The sequence below is a fragment of the Callithrix jacchus genome, chromosome 13, assembly GCF_049354715.1.
Source record: "Callithrix jacchus isolate 240 chromosome 13, calJac240_pri, whole genome shotgun sequence".
Lineage (NCBI taxonomy): Eukaryota > Metazoa > Chordata > Mammalia > Primates > Cebidae > Callithrix > Callithrix jacchus.
In genome coordinates this window covers 93038578-93052142 of record NC_133514.1, presented here as the reverse complement: position 1 = coordinate 93052142, position 13565 = coordinate 93038578, and the positions used below count along the sequence as shown (strand labels likewise).

General features: G+C 47.2%; 1 protein-coding gene across 8 annotated transcripts in view; it reads left to right on the top strand.

Annotated features, from left to right (window-relative positions):
- MYO5B (myosin VB) overlaps positions 1-13565 on the top strand; it is a 390326-nt gene that overhangs the window by 318454 nt on the left and 58307 nt on the right. For all 8 annotated transcript variants that reach the window (XM_008979769.5, XM_008979768.5, XM_054244178.2 and 5 more), the window contains one exon: positions 7390-7623. In XM_008979769.5, the coding sequence (XP_008978017.4) occupies positions 7390-7623 (234 nt within the window). The remainder of the gene's footprint in view (positions 1-7389; positions 7624-13565) is intronic.

Below are 13565 nucleotides of genomic sequence, written 5' to 3'. Positions count from 1 at the left end.
TGCAATTAAATTAACTGTAGGATGGGAAGAGTGGGCTTGATATAATCACAGGGGTCCTCCTAAGAAAGAGGCTGGAGGGTCAGGTTCAGAGGAGAACTGATAACAGAATCAGAGGTGGGAGGGTTGCAGGCTCTGAGCCAAGGGATGCAGGCAGCCTTGAGATGCCAGAGAAGATGAAGATGTGGACTCTCCCCTAGAGTGTCCAGGAAGAATGCAGCCCTGATGACCCCTTCAGACTCCCAGCCTCCAGAGCTGTAAGACAATGATTTATGCTATTTTGAGTCATAACTTGGTGGTAACTTGTTGCGGTAGCAATAGGAAACTGACACACTAGCCTAAGGTGCTGGTGTTTTGCACCGGCAGGGGTGGCATGGGGTCATGGCAGCAGCAGCCTGTGTGCGCAGAGGGCTTGCTGTTGCAAGGCATGGGGCTGGTGCTTTGTCTGGAGAAGCTTGTTTAATATATCGGCCCTCCTAAGTCAAGTGTTACCATCCCCCTTTTTGTACAGTTGAGGACACTGGAAGGACACCCATCATCCTAAAGTCACACAGGTGGCAGTGGCAGGGCCAAGGCTTGAACCCCAGCTATCTGGCTCCAGGGCCCATGCTCTGCATCACCTTGCCCTTATTCCTCTCTTTCTGCCTGTCTGCTGCTTTTGGAAATAAGAATTGCTTTGGAAATAAGAATTCAGTTCTGCTTAAAAGTTGAGTGACTACATAACTACTCTGAACCTCTTTTCTTATCCATAAAATGGGTCTGACAGGGCTGGAAGAAGATGAATGGTCTAATGCATATGCAGGGCCTGGGATGCAGTAGGAGAAACCTGGGAAATGGTTAGCGCTCTTATTTTTAAGCTTTGCCCTCTTTCTACCCTGGCTGCCTTCTTATATCAGCCCATTACAGGACTAATAAGCCATTGATTAAATTCCTGCAGGGGGCTGGGTACTGCACAAGGTGGTACAAGAGATTCGGGATGAGCACAGGACCCTCGGCTCTTTCTGTCTGGTGGAAAAGACAAGGCTCACACATGTACGTGCACAAACCCAGGCACCCACTTTTTGGTGGCCTACGTGGCCAGTCCTCCTTCCCTTCAGAAGACCTTTATTGGATACTTGGCTGTTTCAGGTGGTTCATTGGGCTTGCTGGACAGAGGATGGCTGTGACATACATCGCATGCTGTATCATAAGGGAGGAAATTTTATGCCAACAGGGCAAACAGCATGGATCCTCCTGAGGATTTATGAAGCATCCACCATGTGCCAACCTCTGCGATATGTGTTTTGTGTTCACTCTTATTTGATCTTCACACAATCTTATGAGGTTGTTTTGTATATGAGGAGAAGGTGAGCCAGGGACATCAAGTACCTTGCCAAGGTCACAGAAAGAAAGTGCTGGGACCAGGATTCCACCCCAGCTCTGATCCCATGGCCATAATGAGGGCAGTGCTGGTTTTTTAAACCCAAACATTACCGAAGAGTTTCAGTTCTTTCCCATGTACACCCACTGCTGCGATTGGCTCTCAGAGTTGAATGGAGGTCACTGTGACTTTGTGCATGAAAGGTGTAGAGGTGACCGCAGAACCAGGCTTCCAAGTGCCCCTGAGGGTGCCTTCTAGGGAAGGAAAGGACATGAAGAGTGTGCATGGTGCAGAGAAAAAGAGAATTTTAGAGTTGGAGCCATCAGGTATGGCCTTGGAAGTCATTTGGTTTTAATGTATTTATTCTATGCTGGACATTTTTGAAGCTTCTCATGACCCAGTAGGGCAGGAAAAAAGGGCATTTTACACCTAAGTCAGGGGCCCTGAACAGGATCCCAAAAGCAGTGCACAGCTAGCAATAGAATATCTCTGTTTCCCTGCTCTTGCAAAAGACAAGACTTTCTGAGAAGAGATTGTCACTGGGTGTTTCTCTGTGTGAGTTCTACAGGGGGCCTTGTTTGACTTGGCTCCTTATTGGGGAAGCAAGGCAGAGAGCCCAGTAACAGGGTGAGGACCTTGGTATTTGCCCCTGGTCAACCTGCTGTGATATATACCAGGTCAGGAAGGAGGGCTCATCCACTCAGAGGGACAGGAGTACAAAGAGAAAGTCTGGTGTCTGGCACTGGCCCTTTGAGAACATGAGCATGCCAAGGTGGTGGTGGTTATTGTGGCTGTTAACAAGAAGACAAGACTTGCTTAGTCAAATGTTGTGAGTTAACTTTCCAGCCAGAGTGCAGCCTCAGGAATGAGGGAGCGTTGACCATTGCATCCTGCCAGGAGCCCTGTGTACATGCCAGCTCCCCCAGTCTTGGTTTCCAGCCATAGGGATCTGCATTGGCATTGCTGATTTCTAAAGTTAACTTGAGAGGATAAAAATAAATCTAGTATTTTACAATCCACGTGCTTGAAAAATCAAAGAAAAGCAGATTTAAACCGCCTATTTTTTTTTAAAGGCTTTTTGCCTTAAGTTTCCTGCTTGGCAAACATCTGTGAGTGGTGGCAGGTGTTAGCTACCCTGGGCAGGATGCCCTGTGTGTAGAGAGTGATCAGAAAAGGCAGGAGGGGTGGATAAGCTCTTGCTTTCTTGCACCCTTGCCCACACTGCCTGAATCAACACCCAGTGCTCTTCTCATGTGTTAACTCATTTAATCCCCACCAGAACTGTAGGAGATAAATATTAATATCATTTCCATTTTAAGGATGAAAAACCTGAGGCACACAGTTTAAGTAGCCTGCTTGAGGTCATACAGCTAGTAAGTAGCATAGCTGGGATTGAAACTGGGTAGGCTGGTGTCAGGGTATGTTCTGCCACCTCTGACAAAGCTATAAGATCTCTAGCTTTTGAGAGACTCTTGGACCATGTCAGGAGAAGTCCTCAGTCCAAGGGAGATGCTTAGCCTCAGTTTGGGTTCATGCTCATACTGATAGCATTGTCCTTGGGACTAGCTGGCATTTAATAGTCGGGAGTGTGACCCAGTGTCAAATGACATGCTTGACACTCTGATGCAAGAGGAACCATTGATGTAATCTCTACAGAGCTCTATATAGGGGCTTATTTCATTTCAGTCTCTTAGCAGATGGGGCCAGCTGTTTGCAAGTGAATAATGTTTTTTTGTTGTTCACTTCTTGTTCCCTATAATTCCTGGAGACAATTCAGGCAGTGGTTCTCTCAGCACACAAGGTTTTTAAGCCAGAAGGGGAGAATCTGCGAACACCAGGGTCACCACAGGTGAAGGTGTCCCAAGGTATTTGTCAGAACAGCACAGGGAGTGGACAGTGTCCCCACTGGACAGAAGCCTGGGTTCTGTCTCAGTTATATTCACAACCAGAGCTGATAGCTTGGAAATGATTGGGCCTTGAGTTCTTCCAAGGTACTTCACCTGAGATCTCGAAGGTAACATCTAGCTCAAAAATTCACTGATACCATGATCTGACCACAGTAGTGTTCCTATCCCCAGACTGTACTCTAGAATCTCCTAGGGAGCTTTTTTCTAAAAAAGTATCCTCACTGCCAAGAAATCAGTAAGGGAGGAAACAAAGACAAAACGAGGGTAAGGTTAGCACCCAAAATTCACATCCTAAGGCCTTGTACACCCAATTGGAAAGAAAAGATGCAAATTTGGCACCAAGTTTCCAGGCAAACAGTAACCAAAAGGAAAGAGATTGGCTTGAGAGTCCTTAAGAGAAAAGAAACATGCAGGTAGAGAGGATTTGGAGCTGTCCATGGTGCTGACATGTTTGTCCTTTGGCATTTCGTAATCTGTGACGTGACAAGCCACATCTTTTACCATATCCTGCAGTGATATATACAGTGCTGGTTCTTGAGACCATTTCTTCCAGTGTCCCTGGGATAGGCTGTGACATGACATCATTCAGCGAAACGATGTAACCCATGAACTCCGCTCTCTGCCAGTCTGGCTTTAGTCAAGCACCCATATAGAGTTGACCAGTTTAACTTACAATTTATTTATAATGAGAGTAAAGTTTCTTAGACACTTAAGAGTATAAGGTTATCCTTAAATATATTTCATATAAGAAATATGGCACAAATATGTGGAGTCAGCAGCCTTTTAAATCAATCTGATTCCATATACTTAGTAGTCACTTTGTAAATATGTTATATTTGTTATATATAATCATGCATATATATACACACACACACACACACACACACACACACACACACACACACATATCCTATACAGTCGTGCATTAACAACAGGGATATCTTCTGAGAAATGCATTGTTAAGCAAGTTTGTAGTTGTGTCAACATCATAAAAGGAACTTACACAAACCTGGTTGGTGTAGCCTACTACACACCTAGGCTATGTGGTACAGCCTATGGTTCCTAAGCTACAAACTGGCGTAGCATGTTACTGTACTGAATACTGTATGCAAGTGTAACACAATGGTAAGTATTTGTGTATCTAAACATAGAGAATGGATAATAAAAATATGATATAAAAGATGGGCACTTACCATGAATGGAGCTTGCAGGCCTGGAAGTGGTGTGGGGTGAGTGAATGTGAAGGCCCAGGACATTACTGTCCACTCCTGTAGACTTTATAAACCATACACTTAGGCTACACTAAGCTTACTAGAACATTGTTTCTCTTCAGCAATTAACCTTGGATTACTGTAATGTTTTTACTTTATAAATGTAATATTTTTAACTCTTGGCTCTTTTGTAATGCTTAGCTTAAAACACAAACATACAACTGTACAAAACTATTTTCTTTCTTGATATTCCATAAGCCTTTTTCCATTTTTGAAATTTATTTTGGTGATACACTATTCTTCATAATGTGCTTATTTCACATTGCATATCTATCAAAACATCTTCTGTACCCCATAAATATGCACACCTATTATATACCCAAAAAAATTAAAAATAAAATTTTATTTTTTTTTTTAGTTTTTTTGTTAAAAACTAAGACACAGACACATGCATTAGCCTAGTCCTACACAAGGTCAGGACTTCCTTCCATCTCCATATCTTGTTCCACTGGAAGGTCTTCAGGGCAGTAATGTGGCAGGGAGGGTTTCTGGGGTCTCCAAGGGGTGGGCACCCCATGCCCTGCCCTCTGCCAGGTTTGGCTGCACAACCATGGCACCTATAGGTGCAAGGATGAGCCTTCTGGGGTCTGCCCTTCTGAAGTCAAATGTCCAGAACATAAAACACACCTCCATGGGCCCCCAGTGACCATATATGAATGCCTATGACAAGACATAAGCAGCTCCCCACCCACACCCCAGACAGCCAGAGACTCAGGCATCTCTCCAGGGTTCTCCACAGAGAATCTGAACAATGAAGATAGCTGATGTTTATGAGCCCCTAGCAAAGTACTTTATCTCCCTAATCCCACCCTCTGAGGTAGGAGTTACTGTTACATTCCTGCTTTACACATGAGGACACAGAACAGAAAGCCTGGATGACTAGGTCAGATATACACAGCTGATCAAGGATAGAGCTGGGATCTGAGCACAGGTCTGTCCAGCTCCAGCCACTCCGCTCCCTGACATCCGTGAGCCAGGTCTCAGACAGTGTCAAGATCAATGCAGCTGGGCCTCCTGGATACATCATACTTCACATTAGAGCCCTGGGCTGCCATCTTTGTCAGTAGCAAGATAGGATGTGCCTCCTGCCACCATGTGTGCTTCTCTTCATGCCACAACAAGCTCTACCTAGAGACCCCCTGCCCAGTTATCCTCCTACTCCTGGCATCTGACCCAGGCTGTGCCATCTAGAGAGAGCAGCTGGGCTGAACCTCCTGTCCAGCCCAGAGCAGAGAAGAAGTCAGAGGGTGGCTAGTCCAGTGTGTGTTCCCGCCCTGTGCCCCACTCCCCTGTGTAGAGATCCTCACCCTCCAGTGGAGACCCAGACTGGAGTGGATAATACAGACACACATTGGGTTTGGTTTTTTGATTGTTTGTTTTGAGTTGGAGTTTCTCTTCATTGCCCAAGAGTGCAATGACGCAATCTTGGCTCACTGCAACCTCTGTCTCCTGGGTTCAAGCGATTCTCCTGCCTCAGCCTCCAAAGTAGCTGGGACTACAGGTGCCCACCAGCACACACAACTAATTTTTGTATTTTTAGTAGAGATGAGGTTTCACCATGTTGGCTAGACTGGTCGCAAACTCCTGACCTCAGGTGATCCGTCCGCCTCAGCCCACCAAAGTGCTGGGATTATAGGCATGAGCCACCACAGCCGGCCAGGTTTTTAAATAGAATCTGCTTGATTGGGTTTCTTCTTTGTGATGCCTTAGAGCAAAGCTGACAGGCAGACCAGGCTTGAAGATGTGTCAGGTTGTAACCAGGAGATTCCCACAGAGTGCTGTGGGGGTGCTCATTCTGTTGGTTGGTGCAGAAAATGGACTGCTGGCTTGTGCATTGATGTGCTGGTCACAGCCACAAGGCACCACAGCATATGTGGCATTTTACCGGGTCCCAGAGATTTTCTTTTGCTGCTCCTTACTGCTTTCTGTGAAGTTTAATTTCTTACGTGAATTCATTATTGATTCCTGATGCTTCAGCTTACCAGTGTTTTGGCCGCTAGCTCTATTCTGCCTGGTGGTCCTGCGGAGCACAGCAATGAAGAATAATCAGTGATCGCTTTTGCCTGCTTGGTGATTTGGAGAACCCTATTTCTTCCTCTCCACTTTCCCCACTGACCACCCTCAGCTGATGCTCCCAACTCTTGTGGTGCTGATTACTGCCCATAATTTACAGTAGCACTTGATATCAGCACTAGCCTCTTAGGGCTATGGGCATGGAGGAGTCTTCACACCAGTTTGTTGCCTGAGTGGGCTGGGATTTGGTACCCCATCTGCAGGAGCATGGTGTGGGCAGGGTAGGTCAGGGCATCAGTTCCCTGAAGCTGACAGGTGGTGAGGGAGATTCCAAGGCCCCATGGAGAGCCTCCTTGGAATAAGGGATGCTGAAGGGGTCCTTTGTCTCAGAGCCAGCGATTAGGTTGCAGTTCTTTGTGCTGGTGAGTCCACAGGCAGGAGGGATCTGTATGAAAGGGAAACCTAAAAAGTGAAGGCTGCAATGCAGGGAGCCAGCTTCATTGTTCCTGCAACTTAAAAATAAGGTGTAGGATCCGCCCAGCCAGACATAGAGCCACGGACTAGCAGGCAGCTTCCAGCTCTGCACAGGCTCACGAAAGCTCCTTGAACTCTTTGAATGTCAGTGTTGCTGTTCTGTGTTTTCCTCTATTTCTGTAGGTTCACAGTAGTGTTTTATTAGGGAGATGCCAGGCAAGCACTTGAGCGTGCAGTGATTGTGAAATTTAATTCCACCTTGGAAGTTCCTTTTTTGATTGCCTTCCTGCTTTTTTCCTGGTAAAATAACCCTTTCCCCCACAACCCCTTCTTCTCCCTTCTCCTTGTTTGCTGATGTTCTCCACAGAACAAAGAGTTCAAGACATTGTCGGAGCAGCTGTCTGTGACAACCTCCACATATACCATGGAGGTGGAACGGCTGAAGAAGGAGCTGGAGCACTACCGGCAGAGCCCAGGTGAGGACAGCAGCCCGCGACTGCAGAAGGAGGTGGAGAGCCTGCGCACAGAGCTGCAGAGGGCCCACTCGGAGCGCAAGATCCTGGAGGATGCCCATAGCAGGGAAAAGGATGAGCTGAGGAAGGTATGCTCGGGCCAAAGGGGCAGGCACTGGCAAGCAGAGTGGGTGGGCACATGGAGCCACCCCTCAGAGACCACTGCTGCTTCAAGTGGTAAAACTTTCATGGACTTGGGCTTGTGTCCACAGACTGACTATTCATTTTGTGTCTAGACAGAAAGTGGCATGTTTTGGAGAAACCCACACAAGCATGACTATGCTTCTGCTGTTAGCTGGACACTGTGGCATACCCTGGGAGGGGCACATGGTATCTGCCTTTGAGCATTGTTTTTATGGTCTAGACTTAGGCTCAGGGCTGGCTCTGTGGCCTGCAACCTTGGCAAGAAAGCCAAGACAGAGGCTGGGGCTGCTCTTGATGTTACCTGCAGGGGTGAGGCAGCCTCTGAGCACCCCTGCCGATGATGCAGCATTGTGCTTTAGCAGATGCGCCTCACCTTTGAACACTGAAAGTCTCAGCCTGTCGTACCCACTCTGGTGGGCTTATTTCTTACACCATGAAATAGAACTTCCTGAGCTTTGCCCCAGCCCTAAACATCAGGGCACACAGATTCCCTGCTCCACTGCCAAGATAACTGTTCCAGCCAGGGAAGTCCCAAGGGCCCTTGGAGACCCCCCTACAGACCTGGGTCATTGGTGTTCTGCCTTCCACCTGCCCCCCACATCTCTACAAGCCACAGGGAAAATAACATGTTGCTCACTTATTCAATGTCTGTCCATCAGTGGGGAGTCGCAGTGAGTGGGAATCTAAGAGGGAGAGATGCAGTGTTCAGGGTGTTGGAGTAACATTTTCAAAACTGGGACAGGCTGGATGCTGCTGCACGAAGAGCCCTGGGGTAGACAGGGGTGTTCCCAGACTCCCATCCCCGCCCTGACATTCCCAAGGATGTGCAGAAAGCCTCACTGGCCTTAGTTCCCTCATCTGTGTGTATATTTGTAAAAGTTGGCTCAGATCATCTCCAAGTCCCCTTCTGGACTTGCACCTGGCCACCTCCATGAGATTGTGTTTGGCTCCTGGAAGGAACAGAGGCCCTCATCCCTATGTGGGAGTCTTTCTCTCTTCTATTTCCCATTGCCTTTCCTGACCTGAGCCCTCACACACATCTGAGGACCATGCAGACACCTGCGGAGGTGAGAGCCTACAGTGCCGGCACATACTGGGCTTGCGTAGATCTTCCCATCTTGGGTATCAGCACCGTCAGCTCCTGCCTTCACCCAGACCCCAGGGATCTCCAGGGGCCAGAGGTGGGATTTAGGTGTGGGAATTAGGGAAAGAAGAAAGTCAGATTCAGGCTTCCCATAAAAGGCCACCCTCCTGATATGTTGCTTTGAGGCACCACGAGACCCTCTGCCCAGGCAAGTCACCTGCCAGCCTGCCCACCTCGAGGAATAAAGTGGATTCCTTCTTTAGGATAAAGCATGTGTTGCTTGGAAACACTGTTAAATGTGGCTACAAGCCTGTAACCTACAAATCCACACTGGAATCCTGAAATTCCACACTTGTGGTTTGTCTAACCTTGGGAGCAGATGAATGGGATGGTAACCTTTCTACATGAATAAAAACCAGAAGGTGAGATCTAAAGCCAGAAAGAAAGGATCAAGAATAGAACTAGAACGCCGGAGATTAGTTATCCTGGGAGAAAGGAACATCCCTGCATGTGTGCCCAGACAGGTCGGACACTTGCAAAGTCTGTTTACCCAGCAGATCCACAAAATCAGGTCTCACCTATCTCTGCCCCAACAGATAGCACTTGACTCATCAGCTCCCCAGCCCCCTGCCCTGCTTCCCACTAAAAATGCTACTACTTGGGGACTTCAGCACTCTAAAACCCCAAGTCTCCATCAAAAGGAGTACATATGTAATATGAAAGTCTTTGTTGGAAGAGCAAAACAGAAGCAGACTCCCTCCTCCTATCCTTAAAAAAAAATTGCTATTTTTCCCTAGCAATAATATACTGGCCTAGGTCTTAAAGAACATTAGAACTTGGAATTGGTAACAAAAAGTTAAGGATGCTGCAAGGAGGGAAATGCTAGTAGAAGACTAGTGCAAAAGCCCCTTCCCTACCCCAGTGTAAGCAAATCCGAACTTAGTAACACTCAGAAACCAACAGGAGATGACTCATGAAGTGGCATGTCCACCTCTTTCCTGGGAAAGAAAAAGCGGAAGCAAACATTCTTTAGGATCTTCAGAATCTTTTTGTGGCGGTGGCTGGGGGTAGGTAGACAAACTGGCTGGCTTTTTTTGTTTTGTCTTCTGCACCTCCTCAGGGTATAATATTTATCCAAGGCACTGTGTCAATCTCAACAAATGCTGAGTAATCAGACAATTGGTTTCCTCCTGGGCTTGAGGCGCCTGCTCTGCGTTGAGCGAGATTGATGAGACCAGCCAAGCACAGTGAGGGGGCCGACTGCTAGTAGATGTTTAATTAATGAGTTTGATATTTCCATCAGCAAAGGCAGGGAGTGTTGTATTGGATCTGCTATCCTGGAAAACTCTGGGCTTGCCATCTCTGACAATATTAATTGGCAGGCCACGTGGCTGCTCTACCTTGGTCTGTCTCCCTGGGGGCAGGAATTCACCTCTGTGTCCACAGAGCACAGAGCAGCCCTGTTACATAAGTGAGATGACATCCTTTTCTACTAAAGGTTTCTGTTGTTTTGGCGCCTCCACGGGGTGGTCCACACCCAAGCCCTTAGCCTCCTTCCCTTTTAGCCTGTGGAAGGTGTACATTTCATTCTTTTTGAAAGCTTCAGTGAGCCCTATGCCAGCTGCTTTTGTACAGCTGTGCTGTTTTGCATGGCCACTCTGTTTGGTGAGAGAGAGGCACTCCCCAGGGCTGCCCTAGGCACAGAGGTAGTAACTCATTATTCAGAATCTGTTCTGAAGGCTGCTCAGTGGGACCAGAGAAAGGGCTGGCTTGGTGCAGGGCTGTGGTGGGTGAGGAGGAGCCACCCACAGCCAGGTCCCTGGCTCTGAGTGGACATCCCTGGTCCTTGTGAGAGATGACTAGCAGGCCCCCAGGCAGGAGCATTCGGACTAGTGGGGCTGGGTTGTGCATTGTCTCAACACATCAGTCACAGAACCACCAGCCACTAGCCGGTTGCCTTGGGCAGTTTCAGTTATAAAGGTTTTGATTTTTCCAAATAGATGTAGAGAGATCTGGCTTGGGGAATGGGGGCTCTCACAGCAGAGTGTGTTGAGCCTTCTCCCCAAAGGCACAGAGCAGAACTATTTTCACTGACCAAGAGGGAGTTGTGCTCTCAGCAGCACCAGGACTCACGGTTCATGTGGAGGCTGAGGGTTATTAGGAAGCAGACCCTGACCCATCGCTGGAAGGACATTGTCTCGCTGCAGAAAGCACAGTAGTTCATGGTCCTTCATTCAGCAGGTGTTTGAATGCTGGTATGTTAGATCCTGTTCTACACACTGGGGCAAAAGGTGAATGGTTTTCGAAAAAGCCCTTCTCATTCTTAAGGAGCTTAAACTTGTGGGGGATGGGGGAAGAAAGTACAGACAGGAATCGAACACGAATTACCCACCACGGGCTGTAAACAACAATGAAGCAGAGTAAAGGCGATGGAGGGTGACCTGTGGGGCCTAAGGGGTGCGGTTTCACTTTTGATGGCCAGAGAAGATCTCCCTGAGAAGACACCTGAGTGAGGGGAGAGGATAAACCAAGGCAATTTGGGGGAACAGGTGACAGGTATAGCACAGATGCACAGGCCTTGGGGCAGGAAAAGCCTGGGTGGGTGTGAGGACCAACACAGTGCCCCCTGGGCTCAGGAGGAGTGAGGAGACAAATACTAGGAGCACGGCTGTGATCAGGAAGGATCTTCTGACTTCAACGGCAGCCTCGGTCCATGAAACCTCCAGAGACATGAGCAACCCTGTCCCAGGCACTTCAGCTTCTGTGAGCTTAGGGCTGGGAGAGGAATTAAAACACATCTGCAGGACCATTTTTGAAGATATTTTAGCCAATCGTTTCAAAGTTGACTTACGATCCAAAGGAGGTTGATTTTCAACTTTTGCTTTCATAACTCACCTAGTTTAAAAGACAAATTCATGCTGTGCTTACTTAGAAGAATATTCTCAGAGAACGGTCAAATAAACACTTCTAGAGTTTGGAGAATTAAAGGTGTTGTCCCTATCTAGGGCTGTGCCTGTAAATTTCTATGATGTGGTAACTGCACAGTAGCAAGGACAGATGGCAGATGAGCCTTTTCTGATCAGCATTGTCCAACCAGTTTTCCCATGTTTGCTACTAGAAACCGTGTGCTGGCTCTTCTTACAGTACTAATATCCCACTTGAAAATAAAAGACAGAACGAAGCCCATAGCTACATTTGTATCCCCAAAGACAAACTAGTAAAGGCAGTTCTTTAGCATATAGCTGAAGCATTTGTTTAATTTAAAAGGGACTATATCAGCCTCATAGTTACAGGATTTCCCCCCAGTGCTTGTTCTGATAAGCTGTCCCAAATAAGCTTTTAGAAGAAACACTTTGAGCGATATTGCCTGCAAGAGTTAAGACTAACCACTCCCCCAACTCCAAAATAAAAGGAGCTGCTGAATGGTGTTGAATAGGGCTGAAACCTAAGGTGTTATTTATCATGCTCAGGGGATGCTGCTGCCTGTTTTGTGTTATTAAAGCATCTCTCACTGCACCCAGCAGCCCTGACAGTCACAAAGGTGGGGCAGGGGGAGAGGGGCGGTAAATTTGGCTGCAAAAGTTTGTTACCTGCTGTGTCTGCCAACAGCTGTGTTAGCTGGCTGGGAAACTGGGGGTGGCTGGTACCTGGGGAAATATGATTAAGGAAGCATTCTCTCACCTCCCTGGGGTGTGGAGCTGAGTGTGGGATTGGTCCTTTCCTGCTGTTCATGAAAGATCGGGAACATGGGCCTACCTCCAAAATTGTTTAGGTGAGCAAGAAAAACAAATCCCCCTGATGCCACTTTAATACATGGATTAAAATAACAAAGCCAAGTCAGAGACCTGCATTCATGAATCAAAGCCACAGAGGGAGATGGAGGGAAGAAGTGAGGCTCAAAAACAGTCGGAGGTGTAAGTGGCATACACCCTATTAACCACGGCTCTCCCAGACTGTAGTCTTGGCTCAGGTTTTAGATCATAGGTTGTCGCAAGGAAGTTACATGTTCTTAGGTGGCATTCATGGGACTGGAGATTTCAGGACCCACTTGGTGATGATGTTGTGCACTCTGTGCTAGTCGGGTCGCATGTTCCATTTCAGAGGAGTATTGACTGTGTGCAGGATGCTCAAAGAATGGTGAGGGGTCTTGGTCTTCCCAGGTCACCAGCTGCTCTGTGAGCCATGTGGATATTAGGAGGATGTTAAGGGAAGGCAAAGTTTTGTTCCGTGGTAAGGTCTGGTTACTTCACAGCCAGCTGTAAAACCTGCCAGTAGTTGGCTAATTCAGAGGGCACAGGCTTGCTCCTGGCAGGGTAGGGCAGAACCCCTGCCTTCCTAACTGTGACATAGATCATGCTTCCTGGCACCACTCTAGGCTTTATTTGTAGGGTAGTTTCTCCCGTTGGGTTGTTTTCAGTTTGATTTTGCTTGTATGTCTAGAAAAGTGAAATCTGTTTTGATCATTTGCCAAGCTAATTTAAAGGTGCTCATAAAGTCAATGAGTGGTGAAGTGCTTCTAGTAATAGCAAATTAGATGCACTGGAAGTGTTTTTCCCACATTGTATGTGCTTCCTAAATGGAATTATTTGATTAAACAAGCTCATGTATTCTAGATATTTTAGTCAGTTATAAACACATTTATTTAAAAAAAAAAAAAACAATTTTAAAAGGAGCCCTTATTTGTGACTGAGGGAATGCAGGCTCCTTAACTTGGTCTGCAGGGCACTTCTATTCATTGATAAGCTCTCAGGTGCTGGCAGTGGCCTGGGTTCTGAGGATGTGACAGCCCAGGGGTCCTCTTGG